This window comes from Salvelinus alpinus, chromosome 11 (assembly GCF_045679555.1).
Source record: "Salvelinus alpinus chromosome 11, SLU_Salpinus.1, whole genome shotgun sequence".
Classification (NCBI taxonomy): Eukaryota; Metazoa; Chordata; class Actinopteri; order Salmoniformes; family Salmonidae; genus Salvelinus; species Salvelinus alpinus.
The window spans coordinates 18,428,313-18,452,418 of NC_092096.1; the positions used below are offsets into that span (position 1 = coordinate 18,428,313).

The window sequence follows — 24,106 nt, forward strand, 5'->3', positions numbered from 1 at the left end:
TTCTTTTCAGAGAGCTCCTGAGTGAGACCTCGACCGCGACCCCTACGCACAGCCGACAGGATCCCAACCCCAGCCCTGGAACCACGGTCATCTCCAGCAGCCCCGACCAGTCCAACCCTTCCCCCTCCGAGTCAGACCCAGCCCTGCCTGCAGACGACGAGCGCTGCGACCGCACCAGGAGCCACCGGGGGCCACGCAGGGTCCCTCCCTACCCGTCCCCTTACCACACAGCCCCCCAGCAGGGGCAGGGCACCTCTCCAGCTCACGCCAGACACCTTCAGAGCTACATGCAGCAGCTCCTCCAGCAGACCTCCAGTCTGGACACCTACTCCCAGTCCCAGCTCAGCCTCCTCAGCGTCTGCCGGGACCGCTCCACCCGCCCAGGGGAACAACGCCTCGAGTGGAAGGTCAAAGTTCGAGCCGACGGGACGAAGTATGTAGCCCGGCGACCAGCGAGGGACCGGATTCTACGAGAACGGGCGCTGAGGATCAGGGAGGAGCGTAGTGGAGGGATGACCACGGATGACGACGCTATGTCAGAGATGAAGATGGGGCGGTACTGGAGTAAAGAGGAGAGGAAGCAGCAGTTGGCCAGAGCCAGGGAGCAGAGGAGGAGGAGGGAGTACATGCAGAGGAACCGGCTAGAGTGTCTCAGAGAGGGCCCTGGGAGCGGGGCCGAGGGCCGTAAAGAGGTCAACATCCTGGAACTCAGCCACAAGAAGATGATGAAGAAACGCAACAAGAAGATCCTGGATAACTGGATGACCATTCAGGAACTAATGAGTCACGGGGCCAGAGCACCTGAGGACCAGGGGACTAAACCAGTACACAATGCCTTCCTGTCTGTTACTACAGTATAGGACCACAGCTCCGGGTAGAAGTTACCCTGTACACACAGATCTAGGATCATTTAAAACTACCCGGGTCGGGCGTTAACCATTTGGACGATAATGCAAAACTGACCTCAGAGCAGTGTCTAGGGACAACCTTGCCCCATCTCTCTCTCTCTCTCATCGCGTCCATGCGGTATGACCTTACTTGCCTCGTTCAATGTGGCATTTTTTATAATGGGGAAAATCCTATATTTTTCACACTTTGTAAACTCAATAACGTTTTGTAAAATGATTGTTTTTACACTGGTTGTCGATGTACTGTGATATGTTTTCTGCCGTTGCTCATTTATGCTGTCATCAAACATGTTTCTATGATAATCAGAATTCTCTGTAAACCACATCATCATGGAAGTCAACGACATCGTTGTACGTTGTCATGTTTGCATTGTTTATCCAGCATGGCAGTGGTTAACTAGTGGTCAGAAAGGTTCCATACACCTGAGAACAGACACTTGACTCGTGTGCAGAATCTTCCTTGTCTTTTACTGAGGATCGACCATATAACTGCACAACCCTCTCAGACCCATTCAATATGCCAAGCTGGACACCACGAAATCTCTGAAGGAGCTTTCATCATTTCTGAAAATGTAAACTCAGAGTTCTCTTGGAAAATTCAAAAGTCCAGAGAATGTCAATAATTCAGTGGTGTCTCAGAGGCTTTCAGTTTCTCCGTTTAAAGCAATGTTGAAGGAAAGGTTCACTAGTCAACAGTTTTGCCCCAACATCTCATTGCAAAAGTGATCTCAATGTTTCTCATCAATGGTAAATCAGTATCACTAATGAAAACAGTGGATTGCTTACTGATTAAATAATTAATTGAAGTGATTTGATTGCTCCATGAATACATTAAATGTAATTTATAAATACAAAACATATTTATTATTTTTTATTGCTTATTTTGAATTATTGTACATGTATTAGTGTATTCTGCATATTTTCGGACCTGTCTGAAGATCTCTTTGTATTGTCAAAAATAACACATGATATTGTCTCTAACGTATTATACTTCACCTAACAGTCCTTTCTAGCATTTGGTGGTGCTTCAAACGGACGCTTTTCATTGTACACTGTTCTTCTATCTTTGCTCAGTGTTTATCGTCTTATTTCAAGTAATCGGTAGTTGGTAACTTCATAGGCAGGTCAATGTGTGCTAATTGTGATATTTGCAAAGGAAATGTTAATAAATTATTGTTTATCTTTATGAAACAAATGATTGTATTGTGGTTGGTTGGATGTATTTCCTGGTTACACGTCATAATATTCCAATCAGCATGTCCCATATCTCATTCAGCATCTACTTCATCCATAACGTTGCTACGAGAGGTCTGTCAGCCATTTTGGGGCAAACTCCACCAGCTCTAGTTATCAAGCCCTGATGCGCAGACCACACCAGCTGCCACCAGTCACTGGCTATCAAAAAGCACTGGCATGTATCCCGTTGTCGTCACGTTTGAAACATGGAAGTTGACATGCGTGTCAGAGTAATATCATGACCCTATCATCTCTGCTGTCACTGTTACACCAGGAAGCTGTTTCATTATGCAGCTGAAACGCAGCAGCTGCGTCTCACATCACCTGAAAGATGAGCACACGTACATCATATTGAAGAATAGAAGGCTTTGAGAATCAGTGCTGGTGGTGTGTGTTTGGTTTTCAGTAACACATGAGGAACATATTATGGCTTTCACGATCAGGAGGCCAGGAAGTAACCTCTTCTGTATGCTTCTTGTATTCATGTAGGTAAAAAATCAATGCAAGTCAGTTATTTGTTCTAAGGGAGTTATACTGTAGACGATACATACTGCACATGGATATAAATACACAGAGAGTCAACACCAAGCCTTTCTGACTCAATCTACAGAATGATAGATGAGCGACGACCCAGAAGTCCCAGTCAAGTCGTGACAGAAAGAGCATCAAGTAAAAGGCTTCAAAAGAGGTGCGTTGAATCTTTTGTTGACTGAACACTGACGGTTGAAATAGAGCAACGTTCTTCCTCTGTAGTGCTACAGAGACTCACCGCCCAGCTCTGAACGCCATGCTTATTCACTTCAGTGCTCAGAGTCTGAACTCTGTCTTGTGATGCATTGTACTGTGAGGACACAGGCTGTCCAACACCAGGTCAGTGGTTTTCTGATGCGGTTGCTCTCCTTCAAAGAGATTCTACAGGTCACAGCATCCTTCAGCTGATTCTGACAGGGATATTGGAGCCGGAAGGGGAGAACGTCAGCAACAGAGGAGTCATTCAGTCAGTCACCTTGGAGTGGATGTTGGTTAGATTAGATAGAAACGGTCTTTCTATGAGAGGTTGAGGATTGGGAGAAAGAACGGCTGAGCCCGACGCTCTCAACCTCTTGTTCTCAGATTGCTTCCATTTAGAAATGTCACAAAGTATTCTCACCACATTATCGTTGACATTTTAAGCGCTTCATGTTTTTGTTGTTGTTGTTGTTGCATTTGGATGAATTTGTATTTATTTCATATATTTCAAATGTAGATTTGAAGGAGATTGGATTTGGAAATTCTCCACCTGATTCATTTGGCCCTATCTACTTACAGCAGAAGGATTTCAATGAAGCAGTCATATTACTAGCCTGTGTAAATGGTTGGCTAGGTGTTGCTTCTGGACTGTGTAAATGGTTGGCTAGGTGTTGCTTCTGGACTGTGTAAATGGTTGGCTAGGTGTTGCTTCTGGACTGTGTAAATGGTTGGCTAGGTGTTGCTTCTGGACTGTGTAAATGGTTGGCTAGGTGTTGCTTCTGGACTGTGACAGATCCTGATCCACAGACCAAATGTATTCAATTATCTTTGGTGTGCACATTGGGGATGAATCATTAATAATACTGTGTGCTATAATTCCACATTTCCTCTGGCACTGACTGTCACCTAATCAGACTGACTTACTAATGGCTGTGCTACGGAGAGTAACAGCATGCAATCACAGCAGCAATTGTAAATACAACCTATATTTATTTATTTAACCTTTATTTAACTTGGCAAGTCAGTTAAGAACAAATTATTATTTACAATGACAGCCTACCCCGGCCAAACCCTAACGCTGGGCCAAATGCGTGCCACCCTATGGGACTCCCAATCACGGCCAGTTGTGATACAGTCTGGAATCGAACCATGGTCTGTAGTGAAGCCTCTGCACTGAGATGCAGTGCCTTAGAACGCTGCGATACAGTCTGGAATCAAACCATGGTCTGTAGTGAAGCCTTTGCACTGAGATGCAGTGTCTTAAACCGCTGTGATACAGTCTGGAATCGAACCATGGTCTGTAGTGAAGCCTCTGCACTGAGATGCAGTGCCTTAGACCGCTGCGATACAGTCTGGAATCAAACCATGGTCTGTAGTGAAGCCTCTGCACTGAGATGCAGTGCCTTAGACCGCTGCGATACAGTCTGGATTCGAACCATGGTCTGTAGTGAAGCCTCTGCACTGAGATGCAGTGCCTTAGACCGCTGCGATACAGTCTGGAATCGAACCATGGTCTGTAGTGAAGCCTCAGTGTCTTAGACCGCTGCGATACAGTCTGGAACAGAACCGTGGTCTGTAGTGAAGCCTCAGTGTCTTAGACCGCTGTGATACAGTCTGGAACAGAACCGTGGTCTGTAGTGAAGCCTCAGTGTCTTAGACCGCTGTGATACAGTCTGGAACAGAACCGTGGTCTGTAGTGAAGCCTCAGTGTCTTAGACCGCTGTGATACAGTCTGGAATCGAACCGTGGTCTGTAGTGAAGCCTCAGTGTCTTAGACCGCTGCGCCACTCGGGAGCCCTTGATGTTTATTTATTTTCAATTTTAACTTTGACAATTTTGTACTTTAACAACACTGTATATAGACATAATATGACATTTGAAATGCCTTGATTATTTTGGAACATGTAATGTGTCATGTTTACTGTTAATTTTGTATTGTTTATTTAACTTTTGTTTATTATATATTTAACTTGCTTTGGCAATGTAAACATATGTTTCCCATGTCAATAAAGCACTAAAATTGAAACTGAATTGAGAGAGACAGAGAGAAAAGCAGGTGTGAGAGAGAGGCAGGAGAAAGAGAGAGGCAGGAGAGAGTGAGAGAGAGAAAGACAGAGAGAGAGAAAGACAGAGAGAGAGACAGAGTGTGTGTGAGAGAGAGAGGCAGGGGAGGAAGACACAGTACTTACCTGAGGTAATGTCATATAAAAATGGACCAGCATTGGGGTGTGTTTGGTATCTCTCATTAATTCCACTGTTCACTGAACTGAAGACAGACAGAGGAGATTGACAGGGACGGGGGGATCTCTCTCTCTCAATGATTTGATACTGGATGGGATGCCTTTGATCTTCTCTGTCACTAAATGGACTGGCATCCCCACGCTCCCGACCCCCATCCCAATCCCACTTTACCTAGTCTGTCTATCAGTCTGTCTGTCAGGAGTTATTGGAAGTGTGTGAACAAATGAATAGGGAAAACTACAGTCGACAAGGTAAATGACTAGCTACGGGAAATCAGCCTCCACACGTCAAAACACACAGTAATACTTATCACACCTCATATAGGAAGAAGGTTTGTTAATGATTACCTGATGGTAATATTATATTATATATTATATTCTGTTTTATAAACTGGCTGGCTCGAGCTCTGAATGCTGATTGGCTGACAGCCGTGGTATATCAGACCGTATACCATGGGTATGACAAAACATTTATTTTTACTGCTCTAATTACATTGGTAACCAGTTTATAATAGAAATAAGGCACCTCGGGGCAACTCCACGTTGCGTCGTGCATAAGAACAGCCCTTAGCCGTGGTATATTGGCCATATACCACACCCCTCGTGCCGTATTGCTTAAATAGACCAGGTACAGTATTTAACTACAGTTATGGAAAATGGAAAAGATGAAAAGCTTTTACTGACTCACTCAAGACCGGCTGTACAGGTCATTATTAACCTTTACTCCCAGCTTCTGATTGGATCTAGCTACAGTGAGGCCCCTCAGTTGGATATTTGGGTTGAAAATGGGAATTTGACTCTTCACACCCTTTCTCTGTCTCCCTTCTTACCCAGATCTGTCACATTCAAACTCAAATTCCAACAGTTGAATTGAACTTCGTAGCTAGATAGCGTGGATCCATCAGACACTGATGAAACCCCTGGTACCGTGGTTCTCTTTAATCTGCTTCTCTTTGAACCTCTGACGGAACAGTAGAGCAAAGTGAAGTGTTCACATGCAGCTGAAAACGTGTTTAAATGGACGCTGTGACGGGAGGCTCTGTTGTAAGGCTCCGTGAACTGAACTCATTTCATACTATTGTGCCGACCCAAACCCACTGTGCTGCCTCTGATATCTTCTCTTCAAAATGTCCTTTCAGCACCGTTACAGAAACTACTAAAGAAGAACATAGGCAAATTACAGCTGGTCCATAACAGAGCACGTCTGGCCCTTCAAAGTAGAGGAGAGATAACATTAGCAACATGCATGTCAGTCTCTCCTGACTCAAAGTAGAGGAGAGATAACATTAGCGACATGCATGTCAGTCTCTCCTGACTCAAAGTAGAGGAGAGATAACATTAGCAACATGCATGTCAGTCTCTCCTGACTCAAAGTAGAGGAGAGATAACATTAGCAACATGCATGTCAGTCTCTCCTGACTCAAAGTAGAGGAGAGATAACATTAGCAACATGCATGTCAGTCTCTCCTGACTCAAAGTAGAGGAGAGATAACATTAGCGACATGCATGTCAGTCTCTCCTGACTCAAAGTAGAGGAGAGATAACATTAGCACCATGCATGTCAGTCTCTCCTGACTCAGAGTAGAGGAGAGATAACATTAGCACCATGCATGTCAGTCTCTCCTGACTCAAAGTAGAGGAGAGATAACATTAGCAACATGCATGTCAGTCTCTCCTGACTCAGAGTAGAGGAGAGATAACATTAGCACCATGCATGTCAGTCTCTCCTGACTCAAAGTAGAGGAGAGATAACATTAGCAACATGCATGTCAGTCTCTCCTGACTCAAAGTAGAGGAGAGATAACATTAGCAACATGCATGTCAGTCTCTCCTGACTCAAAGTAGAGGAGAGATAACATTAGCACCATGCATGTCAGTCTCTCCTGACTCAAAGTAGAGGAGAGATAACATTAGCACCATGCATGTTAGTCTCTCCTGACTCAAAGTAGAGGAGAGATAACATTAGCAACATGCATGTCAGTCTCTCCTGACTCAAAGTAGAGGAGCGATAACATTAGCAACATGCATGTCAGTCTCTCCTGACTCAAAGTAGAGGAGAGATAACATTAGCACCATGCATGTCAGTCTCTCCTGACTCAAAATAGAGGAGAGATAACATTAGCAACATGCATGTCAGTCTCTCCTGACTCAAAGTAGAGGAGAGATAACATTAGCAACATGCATGTCAGTCTCTTCTGACTCAAAGTAGAGGAGAGATAACATTAGCAACATGCATGTCAGTCTCTCCTGACTCAAAGTAGAGGAGCGATAACATTAGCAACATGCATGTCAGTCTCTCCTGACTCAAAGTAGAGGAGAGATAACATTAGCGACATGCCTGTCAGTCTCTCCTGGCTCAAAGTAGAGGAGAGATAACATTAGCAACATGCATGTCAGTCTCTCCTGACTCAAAGTAGATGAGAGATAACATTAGGAACATGCATGTTAGTCTCTCCTGACTCAAAGTAGAGGAGAGATAACATTAGCACCATGCATGTCAGTCTCTCCTGACTCAAAGTAGAGGAGAGATAACATTAGCGACATGCATCTCAGTCTCTCCTGACTCAAAGTAGAGGAGAGATAACATTAGGAATATGTATGTCAGTCTCTCCTGACTCAAAGTAGAGGAGAGATAACATTAGCGACATGCATGTCAGTCTTTCCTGACTCAAAGTAGAGGAGAGATAACATTAGCACCATGCATGTCAGTCTCTCCTGACTCAAAGTAGAGGAGAGATAACATTAGCAACATGCATGTCAGTCTCTCCTGACTCAAAGTAGAGGAGCGATAACATTAGCAACATGCATGTCAGTCTCTCCTGACTCAAAGTAGAGGAGAGATAACATTAGCACCATGCATGTCAGTCTCTCCTGGCTCAAAGTAGAGGAGAGATAACATTAGCAACATGCATGTCAGTCTCTCCTGACTCAAAGTAGATGAGAGATAACATTAGCAACATGCATGTCAGTCTCTCCTGACTCACAGTAGAGGAGAGATAACATTAGCAACATGCATGTCAGTCTCTCCTGACTCAAAGTAGAGGAGCGATAACATTAGCAACATGCATGTCAGTCTCTCCTGACTCAAAGTAGAGGAGAGATAACATTAGCACCATGCATGTCAGTCTCTCCTGACTCAAAGTAGAGGAGAGATAACATTAGCACCATGCATGTCAGTCTCTCCTGACTCAAAGTAGAGGAGAGATAACATTAGCGACATGCATGTCAGTCTCTCCTGACTCAAAGTAGAGGAGAGATAACATTAGCGACATGCATGTCAGTCTCTCCTGACTCAAAGTAGAGGAGAGATAACATTAGCGACATGCATGTCAGTCTCTCCTGACTCAAAGTAGAGGAAGGATAACATTAGCGACATGCATGTCAGTCTCTCCTGACTCAAAGTAGAGGAGAGATAACATTAGCGAGAGATTGACGGAATCACTACGGGTCTTTGTGAGAGGTATTGACATATTGAAAGTAGCAAACTGTCTGTTCAATCGGTTAACACACAGCTCAGATACCCATAAATACCCCACAAGACCAGTGGCCTCTTCACGGTCACTAAGTCCACAACAGAGCCTGGGACAGTACTGTGTAGAGCCATGACTACATGGTACTCTCTGACACCTCAGGTAACACAAGCGAGCAATAAAAACAGATTTAAAAATCAGATAAAACAACACCTAACAGCACAACGCAGACTGTGAAGAGACACAAACACACACATTATTTTAGTAATGTCATGTAAAATTGTAATGTAATAATGGAGCAATGTAAATGTGTATGATGCACAATGTTTTTGTATGATGTAATGTTTTATTTCAGTTTGGACCCCAGGAAGAGTAGCTGCTGCCTTGGCAACAGCTAATGTGGATCCTAATATAATATGAACTATGGTGGCTTCGTGACCTGGACAGCGCAGAGTTCAGCTCGGCTTGACTCAGTAGTGTGAAAAGGGCATGAAAGAACTGATGAGGACACAGACGAAGCCCACGCCAAGGAAGTTATTATTATTCTCTCTCTGTCATTGCTATACGGCTCAACAGTCTTCTAACAGTCTTCTATCAGTCTTCTAACAGTCTTCTATCAGTCTTCTATCAGTCTTCTATCCGGTGAACCTCAGACGGTCATAGAGAGTGACAGCCCGGTTGTCTTTCTGTGTCCAGGGGTTAGGATCCATGGGTTCCATAATGACAACACAGCACTCTGAAGACTTGAATGTGGCTGAGCCAATTAGGATAGACTTGTTCTCATGGTGTGAGCTGAACTCTGACCTAACGGGGTGGAGAGCATCTGAAATGACCACAGATAAGGCCAAAGAGTTAGTGTTGCTGGGTTACTTTCTCTAAGCAACGGGAGACAGAGATGAATCACATTGATACACATTACATCTATAAATTCAATTGATTTGTTTTGTTTCAAGCCGATGTCATCCGTTATAATTGGGTCGTTCCACAAAATGGGTGCCTTTTATGTCCCTTTGATATTTTCAGTAGAAGTTGTGCACCAATATTGCATTTTAAAAGCCTGTAGTATAAAATGAAGTGCCCTTTAATATAGACCACGTGGAGAATTCAATAAATCTGGTCTTGCTAAAGTGCCAAAATTCCTCATTTTGACATGTCCCTTCGTCAACCCTGTCACTTCTGAAGATTATGACTTCTTTCATGTAGTGATTCATTTACATATGTCCCTCGTTTTCAGGAGATCCTGTCACGTGAGCTAAACTCTCATTTTAACATGCTTAAGGTATTTAAAAAATATATATATATAATTCAAAGGAAACATTGAACATCAAATAGTCAAATCATAGTGTGAAATCATCTGATCTGCTTCTACTCCTTTTGGCCATTTTCTGGAGTTTTGTGGTGGGAAACTGAGTGGGTCGAGCATAACATGTTACCCATAGATAGACAGGCTAGAAATTGCATGAAATTGCCCCTCCCTCGCTGTTGCGCACAACAAGGCTTCAATTACCCCTGTCACGAGGGGATTTATGGCTGATTTAAGAAGACATTGTCAACCCTGTTACGGTCAACCCTGTTACTTTATTTGGCACCTAATAGGCAGTTACTATAGTATTTTTTTGTAATGTAACCTCGAGATGGGAGAACATTATTTTTTGTTGTTGTCTCTAATACTGAGTTAATGACAGATTAGGGCCAGCTAATGACTATAACAATATTCCATTAATTACGCCTTCATCGCCACGGCCCATAATTATCATCCAATTAATGGATCGTTAAGAGGGTTTTTTTACGAAGAAAGGGAACATTTATCATCGTTGTTCGTACACCTGAAGGACAAGTAGCAATGCAACGTTAATACACATGTATTATACAAGGTTGGTTGATGAGCTAACGATGAACTAAAGTACTGTCACCTATAGGAGAAGGACAGAAGAGAGGAGGATTCACAGTCGAGACAATAATCTGTTGGATATGCCCTCTGTCATTCCCTCTGTCATTCCCTCTGTCATTCAGGCCAGTCTTGTTGAGTTGTAAAGGTATGTACCTGCTGACTACAGCCTCTTCTATCATTGTGATGAAAGAAAAACAACACAGTTATGACTGCTGCATCGTGTTGCTGTACGAGCCACGTTGTTCAGACAACCACAGTGATGACTGCTGCATCGTGTTGCTGTACGAGCCACGTTGTTCAGACAACCACAGTGATGACTGCTGCATCGTGTCGCTGTACGAGCCACGTTGTTCAGACAACCACAGTGATGACTGCTGCATCGTGTCGCTGTACGAGCCACGTTGTTCAGACAACCACAGTGATGACTGCTGCATCGTGTCGCTGTACGAGCCACGTTGTTCAGACAACCACAGTGATGACTGCTGCATCGTGTCGCTGTACGAGCCACGTTGTTCAGACAACCACAGTGATGACTGCTGCATCGTGTCGCTGTACGAGCCACGTTGTTCAGACAACCACAGTGATGACTGCTGCATCGTGTCGCTGTACGAGCCACGTTGTTCAGACAACCACAGTGATGACTGCTGCATCGTGTCGCTGTACGAGCCACGTTGTTCAGACAACCACAGTGATGACTGCTGCATCGTGTCGCTGTACGAGCCACGTTGTTCAGACAACCACAGTGATGACTGCTGCATCGTGTCGCTGTACGAGCCACGTTGTTCAGACAACCACAGTGATGACTGCTGCATCGTGTCGCTGTACGAGCCACGTTGTTCAGACAACCACAATGATGACTGCTGCATCGTGTCGCTGTACGAGCCACGTTGTTCAGACAACCACAGTGTTGACTGCTGCATCGTGTTGCTGTACGAGCCATGTTGTTCAGACAACCACAGTGTTGACTGCTGCATCGTGTTGCTGTACGAGCCATGTTGTTCAGACAACCACAGTGGTTAAACCAGCTTTACACCACCACATCTTGTTAATACAACAATCAATACAACAATCCCTCACTGGTCCAAGCTAGAAATCATCCTCTTAGTGGTTGAATATTGATAGTTTTTGTCTCTAAGATTTTATTTCATTCGTGTATCATGTTCTTTTATTTGATCCCAGCGTCTGTGTTTTTGTTCCTAAGCTCACAGAGCCCTCGAAGGCGCTTGAGATGGAATCCAACCTTCCTTCCGAAAGGCAAACTGCTGTGAAATGACTGAGTCTGTGTTCCAAATGGCAACCTTTCCCTATATAGTGCACTAGTTGTAACCCCTTTGGGACAAAGCCTGTAACACCACAGTCTATTGAATCCAGAGAAAAATATCACTCTCTGCCAGCTTGATTCACAGACCATAGAAGACAATCCAATAAAGAGTTGCTATTTTAGCATGAAAACGGGAGTCAGTGGGAGTTCAAGCAGAGCTTAAGCAGCTGAGAAACCATAGAAGAAGAAGCAAGCAGCTCACCATGTTTAATATCAAATATTAATATTAATATATATTAATATTCCCCAGCATGGCGGTAGGAGTTAACACTTAGGATAATTGGAACAGAATACCTATAGAAGTGCTGCGGTTGGGGAGAACACAAGAAATGTAACTACTGCACAGGGAGGCTTGAGCAACATGCAAGAGAGGAGAGGGGGATAGAGAAGGAGGGGGAGAGAGAGACAGAGAGAGACAGAGAGAGACAGAGAGAGAGAGAAAGAGAGACAGAGACAGAGAGAGACAGAGAGAGAGAGAGAGAGAGGGAGACAGAGAGAGAGAGAAAAGAGAGAGCGAGAGAAGAGAGAGAAAAGAGAGAGAGAGAAAAGAGAGAGCGAGAGAGAAAAGAGAGAGAGAGAGAGCGAGAGAAGAGAGAGAGAGAGAGAGAAAGAGAAGAGAGAGAGAGATAGAGACAGAAAGAGAGAGAGAGGGAGAGAGAGAAAGAGAAGAGAGAGAGAGAGAGAGAAGAGAGAGAGAGAGACAGAGAGAGAGAGAGAGAGAGCGAGAGAAGAGAGAGAGAGAGAGAGAGAGAGAGAGAGAGAGAGAGAGAGAGAGAGAGAGAGAGAGAGAGAGAGAGAGAGAGAGAGAGAGAGAGAGAGAGAGAGAGAGAGAGAGGGGGGAGAGAGAGAGACAGACAGACAGACAGACAGACAGACAGACAGACAGAGAGACAGAGACAGAGAGACAGAGAGAGAGAGAGAGAGAGAGAGAGAAGAGCAAGCTGGTCCTAGGGCTCTGTTCACAAACACAAACACACCCCACAGAGCCCCAGGACAACAGCACAATTAGACCCAACCAAATCATGAGAAAACAAAAAGATAATTACTTGACACATTGGAAAGAATTAACAAAAAAACAGAGCAAACTAGAATGCTATTTGGCCCTAAACAGAGAGTACACAGTGGCAGAATACCTGACCACTGTGACTGACCCAAACTTAAGGAAAGCTTTGACTATGTACAGACTCAGTGAGCATAGCCTTGCTATTGAGAAAGGCCGCCGTAGGCAGACATGGCTCTCAAGAGAAGACAGGCTATGTGCACACTGCCCACAAAATGAGGTGGAAACTGAGCTGCACTTCCTAACCTCCTGCCCAATGTATGACCATATTAGAGAGACATATTTCCCTCAGATTACACAGATCCACAAAGAATTTGAAAACAAATCCAATTTTGATAAACTCCCATATCTACTGGGAGAAATTCCACAGTGTGCCATCACAGCAGCACGATTTGTGACCTGTTGCCACAAGAAAAGGGCAACCAGTGAAGAACAAACACCATTGTAAATACAACCCATATTTATGCTTATTTATTTTAACTTGTGTGCTTTATCCATTTGTACATTGTTACAACACTGTATATATATAATATAACATTTGTAATGTCTTTATTGTTTTGAAACTTCTGTATGTGTAATGTTTACTGTTAATTTGTATTGTTTATTTCACTTTTGTATAATATCTACCTCACTTGCTTTGGCAATGTTAACACATGTTTCCCATGCCAATAAAGCCCCTTGAATTGAATTGAATTGAATTGAGAGAGAGAGAGAGAGAGAGAGAGAGAGAGAGAGAGAGAGAGAGAGAGAGAGAGAGAGAGAGAGAGAGAGAGAGAGAGAGAGAGAGAGCATACTTAAATTCACACAGGACGCCGGATAAGACAGGAGAAATACTCCAGATATAACAGACTGACCCTAGCCCCCCGACACATAAACTACTGCAGCATAAATACTGGAGGCTGAGAAAGGAGGGGTCAGGAGACACTGTGGCCCCATCCGACTATACCCCCAGACAGGGCCAAACAGGAAGGATATAACCCCACCAACTTGGCCAAAGCACAGTCCCCACACCACTAGAGTGATATCTTCAACCACCAACTTACCATCCTGAGACAAGGCCGAGTATAGCCCACGAAGATCTCCGCCACGGCACAACCCAAGGGGGGGCGCCAACCCGGACAGGAAGATCATGTCAGTGACTCAACACACTCAAGTGACGCACCCCTCCTAGGGACGGCATGGAAGAGCACCAGTAAGCCAGTGACTCAGCCCCTGTAATAGGGTTAGAAGCAGAGAATCCCAGTGGAGAAAGGGGAACCGGCCAGGCAGAGAGCAAGGGCGGTTCGTTGCTCCAGTGCCTTTCTGTTCACCTTCACACTCCTGGGCCAGACTACACTCAATCATAGGACCTATTGAAGAGATGAGTCTTCAATAAAGACTTAAAGGTTGAGACCGAGTCTGCATCTCTCACATGGGCAGGCAGACCATTCCATGGAGATCTATAGGAGAAAGCCCTGCCTGCAGCTGTTTGCTTAGAAATTCTAGGGACAATAAGGAGGCCTGCGTCTTGTGACCGTAGCGTACGTGTAGGTATGTACGGCAGGACCAAATCGGAAAGATAGGTAGGAGCAAGCCCATGTAATGCTTTGTAGGTTAGCAGTAAAACCTTGAAATCAGCCCTTGCCTTAACAGGAAGCCAGTGTAGAGAGGCTAGCACTGGAGTAATATGATCACATTTTTGGGTTCTAGTCAAGATTCTAGCTGCCGTGTTTAGACCCAACTGAAGTTTATTTAGTGCTTTATCCAGGTAGCTGTAGAGTAGAGCATTGCAGTAGTCTAATCTAGAAGTGACAAAAGCATGGATACATTTTTCTGCATCATTTTTGGACAGAAAGTTTCTGATTTTTGCAATGTTACGTAGATGGAAAAAAGCTGTCCTTGAAACAGTCTTGATCTGTTCGTCAAAAGAGAGATCAGGGTCCAGAGTAACGCTGAGGTCCTTCACAGTTTTATTTATGACGACTGTACAACCATCAAGATTAATTGTCAGATTCAACAGAAGATCTCTTTGTTTCTTGGGACCTAGAACAAGCATCTCTGTTTTGTCCGAGTTTAAAAGTAGAACATTTGCAGCCATCCACTTCCTTATGTCTGAAACACAGGCTTCCAGTGAGGGCAATTTTGGGGCTTCACCATGTTTCATTGAAATGTACAGCTGTGTGTCATCTGCATAGCAGTGAAGTTAACATTATGTTTCCGAATGACATCACCAAGAGGTAAAATATATAGTGAAAACAATACTGGTCCCAAAACGGAACCTTGAGGAACACCAAAATGTATCCTTGATTTGTCAGAGGACAAACCATCCACAGAGACAAACTGATATCTTTCCGCCAAATAAGATCTAAACCAGGCCAGAACTTGTCCGTGTAGACCAACTTGGGTTTCCAATCTCTCCAAAAGAATGTGGTGATCGATGGTATCAAAAGCAGCACCAAGGTCTAGGAGCACGAGGACAGATGCAGAGCCTCGGTCTGACGCCATTAAAAGGTCATTTACCACCTTCACAAGTGCAGTCTCAGTGCTATGATGGGGTCAAAAAAAAACAGACTGTAGCGGGTCGTATATATTGTTTGTCTTCAGGAAGGCTTTTTCAACAGCTTTTTCAAACAAAAATTGAGAGGAATGGGAGATTCCATATAGGCCGATAGTTTTTTATATTTTCTGGGTCAAGGTTAAGCTTTTTCAAGAGAGGCTTTATTACTGCCACTTTTAGTGAGTTTGGTACACATCCGGTGGATAGAGAGACGTTTATTATGTTCAACATAGGAGGGCCAAGCACAGGAAGCAGCTCTCTCAGTAGTTTAGTTGGAATAGGGTCCAGTATGCAGCTTGAAGGTTTAGAGGCTATGATTATTTTCATCATTGTGTCACGAGATATAGTACTAAAACACTTGAGTGAGCGGCAGTGAGGGCTCTTCGATACTGCATGGTACTGTCTTTCCAAGCTAGTCGGAAGACTTCCAGTTTGGTGTGGCGCCATTTCCGTTTCAATTTTCTGGAAGCTTGCTTCAGAGCTCGGATATTTTTTGTATACCAGGGAGCTAGATTCTTATGACAAATGTTTTTTGATTTTAGGGGTGCGACTGCATCTAGGGTATTGCGCAAGGTTAAATTGAGTTCTTCAGTTAGGTGGTTAACTGATTTTTGTACTCTGACGTCCTTGGGTAGGCGGAGGGAGTCTGGAAGGGCATTTAGGAATCTTTGGGTTGTCCGAGAATTTATAGCACGACTTTTGATGATCCTTGGTTGGGGTCTGAGCAGATTATTTGTTGCAATTGCAAACGTAATAAAATGGTGGTCCGATAGTCCAGGATTATGAGGAAAAACATTAAGATCCACAACATTTATTCCACGGGACAAAACTAGGTCCAGAGTATGACTGTGGCAGTGAGTAGGTCCGGAGACATGTTGGACAAAACCCACTGAGTCGAATATGGCTCCGAAAGCCTTTTGGAGTGGGTCTGTGGACTTTTCCATGTGAATATTAAAGTCAGCAAAAATGTGAATATTATCTGCCATGACTACAAGGTCCGATAGGAATTCAGGGAACTCAGTGAGGAACGCTGTATATGGCCCAGGAGGCCTGTAAACAGTAGCTATAAAAAGTGATTGAGTAGGCTGCATAGATTTCATGACTAGAAGCTCAAAAGACGAAAACGAAAACGCCTTTTTTTGTAAATTGAAATTTGCTATCATAAATGTTATCAACACCTCCGCCTTTGCGGGATGCGCGGGGGATATGGTCACTAGTGTAACCAGGAGGTGATGGTCAGGTATAGACTCTTAGCTGTATAGTGTTATGGTCAGGTATAGACTCTTAGCTGTATAGTGTTATGGTCAGGTATAGACTCTTAGCCTTATAGTGTTATGGTCAGGTATAGACTCTTAGCTGTATAGTGTTATGGTCAGGTATAGACTCTTAGCCTTATAGTGTTATGGTCAGGTATAGACTCTTAGCTGTATAGTGTTATGGTCAGGTATAGACTCTTAGCCTTATAGTGTTATGGTCAGGTATAGACTCTTAGCCTTATAGTGTTATGGTCAGGTATAGACTCTTAGCTGTATAGTGTTATGGTCAGGTATAGACTATTAGATGTATAGTGTTATGGTCAGGTATAGACTCTTAGCCTTATAGTGTTATGGTCAGGTATAGACTCTTAGCTGTATAGTGTTATGGTCAGGTATAGACTCTTAGCCTTATGGTCAGGTATAGACTCTTAGCCTTATAGTGTTATGGTCAGGTATAGACTCTTAGCTGTATAGTATTATGGTCAGGTATAGACTCTTAGCTAAATAGTGTTATGGTCAGGTATAGACTCTTAGCTAAATAGTGTTATGGTCAGGTATAGACTCTTAGCCTTATAGTGTTATGGTCAGGTATAGACTCTTAGCTAAATAGTGTTATGGTCAGGTATAGACTCTTAGCTGTATAGTGTTATGGTCAGGTATAGACTCTTAGCTGTATAGTGTTATGGTCAGGTATAGACTCTTAGCTAAATAGTGTTATGGTCAGGTATAGACTCTTAGCTGTATAGTGTTATGGTCAGGTACAGACTCTTAGCCTTATAGTGTTATGGTCAGGTATAGACTCTTAGCCTTATAGTGTTATGGTCAGGTATAGACTCTTAGCCTTATAGTGTTATGGTCAGGTATAGACTCTTAGCTGTATAGTGTTATGGTCAGGTATAGACTCTTAGCCTTATAGTGTTATGGTCAGGTATAGACTCTTAGCCTTATAGTGTTATGGTCAGGTATAGACTCTTAGCTGTATAGTGTTATGGTCAGGTATAGACTCTTAGCCTTATAGTGTTATGGTCAGGTATAGACTCTTAGCTAAATAGTGTTATGGTCAGGTATAGACTCTTAGCTGTATAGTGTTATGGTCAGGTATAGACTCTTAGCTGTATAGTGTTATGGTCAGGTATAGACTCTTAGCTAAATAGTGTTATGGTCAGGTATAGACTCTTAGCTGTATAGTGTTATGGTCAGGTATAGACTCTTAGCCTTATAGTGTTATGGTCAGGTATAGACTCTTAGCTAAATAGTGTTATGGTCAGGTATAGACTCTTAGCTGTATAGTGTTATGGTCAGGTATAGACTCTTAGCCTTATAGTGTTATGGTCAGGTATAGACTCTTAGCCTTATAGTGTTATGGTCAGGTATAGACTCTTAGCTAAATAGTGTTATGGTCAGGTATAGACTATTAGATGTATAGTGTTATGGTCAGGTATAGACTCTTAGCCTTATAGTGTTATGGTCAGGTATAGACTCTTAGCTGTATAGTGTTATGGTCAGGTATAGACTCTTAGCTGTATAGTATTATGGTCAGGTATAGACTCTTAGCCTTATAGTGTTATGGTCAGGTATAGACTCTTAGCCTTATAGTGTTATGGTCAGGTATAGACTCTTAGCTAAATAGTGTTATGGTCAGGTATAGACTCTTAGCTGTATAGTGTTATGGTCAGGTATAGACTCTTAGCTGTATAGTGTTATGGTCAGGTATAGACTCTTAGCTAAATAGTGTTATGGTCAGGTATAGACTCTTAGCTGTATAGTGTTATGGTCAGGTATAGACTTTTAGCCTTATAGTGTTATGGTCAGGTATAGACTCTTAGCCTTATAGTGTTATGGTCAGGTATAGACTCTTAGCCTTATAGTGTTATGGTCAGGTATAGACTCTTAGCTGTATAGTGTTATGGTCAGGTATAGACTCTTAGCCTTATAGTGTTATGGTCAGGTATAGACTCTTAGCCTTATAGTGTTATGGTCAGGTATAGACTCTTAGCTGTACAGTGTTATGGTCAGGTATAGACTCTTAGCTGTATAGTGTTATGGTCAGGTATAGACTCTTAGCTAAATAGTGTTATGGTCAGGTATAGACTATTAGATGTATAGTGTTATGGTCAGGTATAGACTCTTAGCCTTATAGTGTTATGGTCAGGTATAGACTCTTAGCTAAATAGTGTTATGGTCAGGTATAGACTATTAGATGTATAGTGTTATGGTCAGGTATAGACTCTTAGCCTTATAGTGTTATGGTCAGGTATAGACTCTTAGCCTAATAGTGTTATGGTCAGGTATAGACTCTTAGCTGTATAGTGTTATGGTCAGGTATAGACTCTTAGCTGTATAGTATTATGGTCAGGTATAGACTCTTAGCCTTATAGTGTTATGGTCAGGTATAGACTCTTAGCCTTATAGTGTTATGGTCAGGTATAGACTCCTAGCCTTATAGTGTTATGGTCAGGTATAGACTCTTAGCTGTATACGCTACATGTACTTGACACATCCTAACACACTTGTTACTTCAACGTAACCATTAATGTGCATAACAAATAAAATACACTTTTTTTGTGCAAAATATGTGTTTTTAAATTGATATCAGAACATGTAAAAGCACCCACATCTGTGTTTTCCCATGTCAGAGACATCTGCTGTTCCTTCACCCTGTGATGGGATGGGAGATTAGGGGTTGGCAGCGATTAGTCTTGCCTGTCTTAAACATGAGCCCTGGGAGTAGCGCGTGTTGATTAGTTCTGTCTCATCATGAAAGGGGCTTTCAGGCTCACATCCATATTAACAGTGACAGGGATTTAGAATTTCTTTGGGGGAGAGTGGTACAGTCGTCGACATTACTCATTTTATCCTCTTAAAAAGGCTTGTGGCTAAGCTTCTAACCTTATTTTTTAAACAATGATGTCCTCTCGCTGATGTCCTCTTGCTGAAAAATAACTACTGAAAGATGGGTTTTCAAAGGTGTGCTGAAGATATATGTTGTAATTTTTGTCAGACAACACAGAAATGATTCCGACCGGAATCATAAAAGGGTAAAATTAGGTTACTAGCACCAAGTGGTATGTCCCACCCCTCTGATGTTCTGTAAATCAGATGTCTTGTCCCACCCCTCTGATGTTCTGTAAATCAGATGTCTTGTCCCACCCCTCTGAAGATGTCTTGTCCCACCCCTCTGATGTTCTGTAAATCAGATGTCTTGTTAAAATAAACCACCACACTATGATATTAAACCACCACACTATAATATTAAACCACCACACTATAATATTAAACCACCACACTATAATATTAAACCACCACACTATGATATTAAACCACCACACTATAATATTAAACCACCACACTATAATATTAAACCACCACATTATAATATTAAACCACCACACTATAATATTAAACCACCACACTATAATATTAAACCACCACACTATAATATTAAACCACCACACTATGATATTAAACCACCACACTATAATATTAAACCACCACACTATAATATTAAACCACCACACTAGAATATTAAATTACCACACTACAGACTATAATATTAAACCACCGCACTATGATATTAAATCACCACACTACAATATTAAACCACCACACTAGAATATTAAATTACCACACTACAGACTATGATATTAAATCACCGCACTATGATATTAAATCACCACACTATGATATTAAACCACCACACTATAATATTAAACCACCACACTATGATATTAAACCACCACACTACAGACTATGATATTAAACCACCACACTATGATATTAAACCACCACACTATAATATTAAACCACCACACTATAATATTAAACCACCACACTATGATATTAAACCACAACACTATAATATTAAACCACCACACTATAATATTAAACCACCACACTACAATATTAAACCACCACACTACAGACTATGATATTAAATCACCACACTATGATATTAAACCACCACACTATAATATTAAACCACCACACTAGGATATTAAACCACCACACTATAATATTAAACCACCACACTATAATATTAAACCACAACACTATAATATTAAACCACCAGACTACAGACTATGATATTAAACCACCAAACTACAGACTATGATATTAAACCACCCGACTACAGACTATGATATTAAACCACCCGACTACAGACTATGATATTAAACCACCCAACTACAGACTATGATATTAAACCACCCGACTACAGACTATGATATTAAACCACCCGACTACAGACTATGATATTAAACCACCCGACTACAGACTATGATATTAAACCACCCGACTACAGACTATGATATTAAACCACCCGACTACAGACTATGATATTAAACCACCCGACTACAGACTATGATATTAAACCACCCGACTACAGACTATGATATTAAACCACCCGACTACAGACTATGATATTAAACCACCCGACTACAGACTATGATATTAAACCACCCGACTACAGACTATAATATTAAACCACCACACTATAATATTAAACCACCACACTATAATATTAAACCACCACACTATAATATTAAACCACCACACTATAATATTAAACCACCACACTATAATATTAAACCACCACACTACAATATTAAACCACCACACTATAATATTAAACCACCACACTACAGACTATGATATTAAACCACAACACTATAATATTAAACCACCACACTACAGACTATGATATTAAACCACCCGACTACAGACTATGATATTAAACCACCAGACTACAGACTATGGTATTAAACCACCCGACTACAGACTATGATATTAAACCACCCGACTACAGACTATGATATTAAACCACCCAACTACAGACTATGATATTAAACCACAACACTATAATATTAAACCACCACACTACAGACTATGATATTAAACCACCCGACTACAGACTATGATATTAAACCACCCGACTACAGACTATGATATTAAACCACCCGACTACAGACTATGATATTAAACCACCCGACTACAGACTATGATATTAAACCACCCGACTACAGACTATGATATGGCAGCAGTTTACAGTTGTTATCTCCTGGTTTATCTCGTGTAATGTTCTGTCGTGTCTCTCTGGCTGCGTGTACCTTTTCTGCTCCACATTGATCTGGCAGAGACTGAGATTCACGTCTGTTGTCTTTTCTTTCTTATTGACCCTCGTTCTGCCCTGGTTATTCTAACTCTGTGTCTTAGAGCTAGAGGTGACTCTCGACTCGTTCTGCCCTGGTTATTCTAACTCTGTGTCTTAGAGCTAGAGGTGACTCTCGACTCGTTCTGCCCTGGTTATTCTAACTCTGTGTCTTAGAGCTAGAGGTGACTCTCGACTCGTTCTGCCCTGGTTATTCTAACTACCTGTCTTAGAGCTAGAGGTGACTCTCGACTCGTTCTGCCCTGGTTATTCTAACTACCTGTCTTAGAGCTAGAGGTGACTCTCGACTCGTTCTGCCCTGGTTATTCTAACTCTGTGTCTTAGAGCTAGAGGTGACTCTCGACTCGTTCTGCCCTGGTTATTCTAACTCTGTGTCTTAGAGCTAGAGGTGACTCTCCACTCGTTCTGCCCTGGTTATTCTAACTCTGTGTCTTAGAGCTAGAGGTGACTCTCCACTCGTTCTGCCCTGGTTATTCAAACTCTGTGTCTTAGAGCTAGAGGTGACTCTCGACACGTTTCTGGAGTCAATGATAACAATCAATCAAGTAATCTATATACGTATGTTGTTTGGAAATGTTGACCATTTATTAACACACTAGGAAAATAACTAATGAAATGGGTCCTGTCCTTAACACGTTTTCTTATTGACCATCTTGAGCGGAGAATATTACCGTCTTTTATCCATCGTACTCTAGCTAATATTTCTGAATATTAAAATGGCTTATTTCAGAACACTTCACTAACAAAGAGTCATTCACTCTGATGAAAGCAAATAGATTTTGTTGGCAAGAGGATTGTCATGGAACAATAGGCTACTCTCCATCCATGAGATCATCTTAAAGCTCAGGAAGATGATGCGTTGCTTTTCTCTACTCCGCTATGGAAGAGAACAGAGAGGCACAGATGGGCCATTCCTTCAGCAATCCCCTTGACACGCTGAACAATGATGAAGTAAAATGAAAAACAAAAGTCAAGTCCCACTCAGAGTGATTGATCTGGGCCTGTTCCTTTTTCTCTCTGGCTTTGTGAGAAGCTCTAACGCTAGGCAGAGAGGTGGTGATGCTGTCATTTGACCGATGCGTTCACCCGGGACACTTAGGCACACAAGCTGTGTTCAAGTGCCAGACAAACTGACACAGTGGCGCTGTCTGACAGTGGCACCAGTCAAAGATTCCACTCCCTTCACAGGGAGCTTGCCAAAAACAGAGCCGGTACTTTTTTTAAATGACCCCATTATGTGTAGTTTTAGTTACAGCAGTTGAGTGAGCCAATCTCCAGTTGAGTGACATCTGACCTGTGACCACCCTTGGCATAGAGAATCTTTCTGACTCTGGGTTGTGGATGATGCATACAACTGCACCTAAACCTAAAACAAATAAATCATTGAACATTCATGATGCAACAGAGAGACACAATCATATCTGAAGAAATCCGTAAAATATGTATCGGAGGAGTGACTCACTGTGAGCCATAGTTCAACAACCAAAACAGAAAACACTAACGAATATCAATATCACGGTGTTAGGCTAAAGTAGATTATCTGACAGGATGACAAAGAGCTGTACGCACAGCTATCGATTAAACTAATTAACGTAATACAAAAGGCCGCTCTCTAAATATCAGCCGAAAAGTCAGTCAATAAAGACTAACTCAATACATGTTAGTTGTTACGTTTGTCTTCCATCACCTTGCTGTAGAAAACAACATATCTTATCATATATGAATCATAGCATGTACTGTATGTCTTAATATATGAATCATATCATGTACTGTATGTCTTAATATATGAATCATATCATGTACTGTATGTCTTAATATATGAATCATATCATGTACTGTATGTCTTAATATATGAATCATATCATGTACTGTATGTCTTAATATATGAATCATATCATGTACTGTATGTCTTAATATATGAATCATAGCATGTACTGTATGTCTTAATATATGAATCATATCATGTACTGTATGTCTTAATATATGAATCATATCATGTACTGTATGTCTTAATATATGAATCATATCATGTACTGTATGTCTTAATATATGGCCATATTCTTATTTTTAGGGTAAAACAATACTTTTATACAGAAGTATTGTACCTAAATACAAATCCTATAACCACCTCATCTGCACACCAGGATATCTATAGTAGTGGTTGTAGATGAGAGGCTACTTGTCCAGGATATCTATAGTAGTGGTTGTAGATGAGAGGCTCCATGTCCAGGGTATCTATAGTAGTGGTTGTAGATGAGAGGCTCCATGTCCAGGATATCTATAGTAGTGGTT

The 24,106-nt window shown here is 42.1% G+C and overlaps 1 protein-coding gene across 2 annotated transcripts in view; it reads left to right on the forward strand.

The window, feature by feature from the left end:
* The window catches only part of pdzrn4 (PDZ domain containing ring finger 4), an 81,005-nt gene extending 78,894 nt beyond the window's left edge, over window positions 1-2,111 (forward strand). For both annotated transcript variants that reach the window (XM_071331920.1, XM_071331921.1), the window contains one exon: window positions 11-2,111. In XM_071331920.1, the coding sequence (XP_071188021.1) occupies window positions 11-860 (850 nt within the window). In that variant the 3' untranslated portion in view covers window positions 861-2,111. The remainder of the gene's footprint in view (window positions 1-10) is intronic.
* Window positions 2,112-24,106: the final 21,995 nt, after the last annotated feature.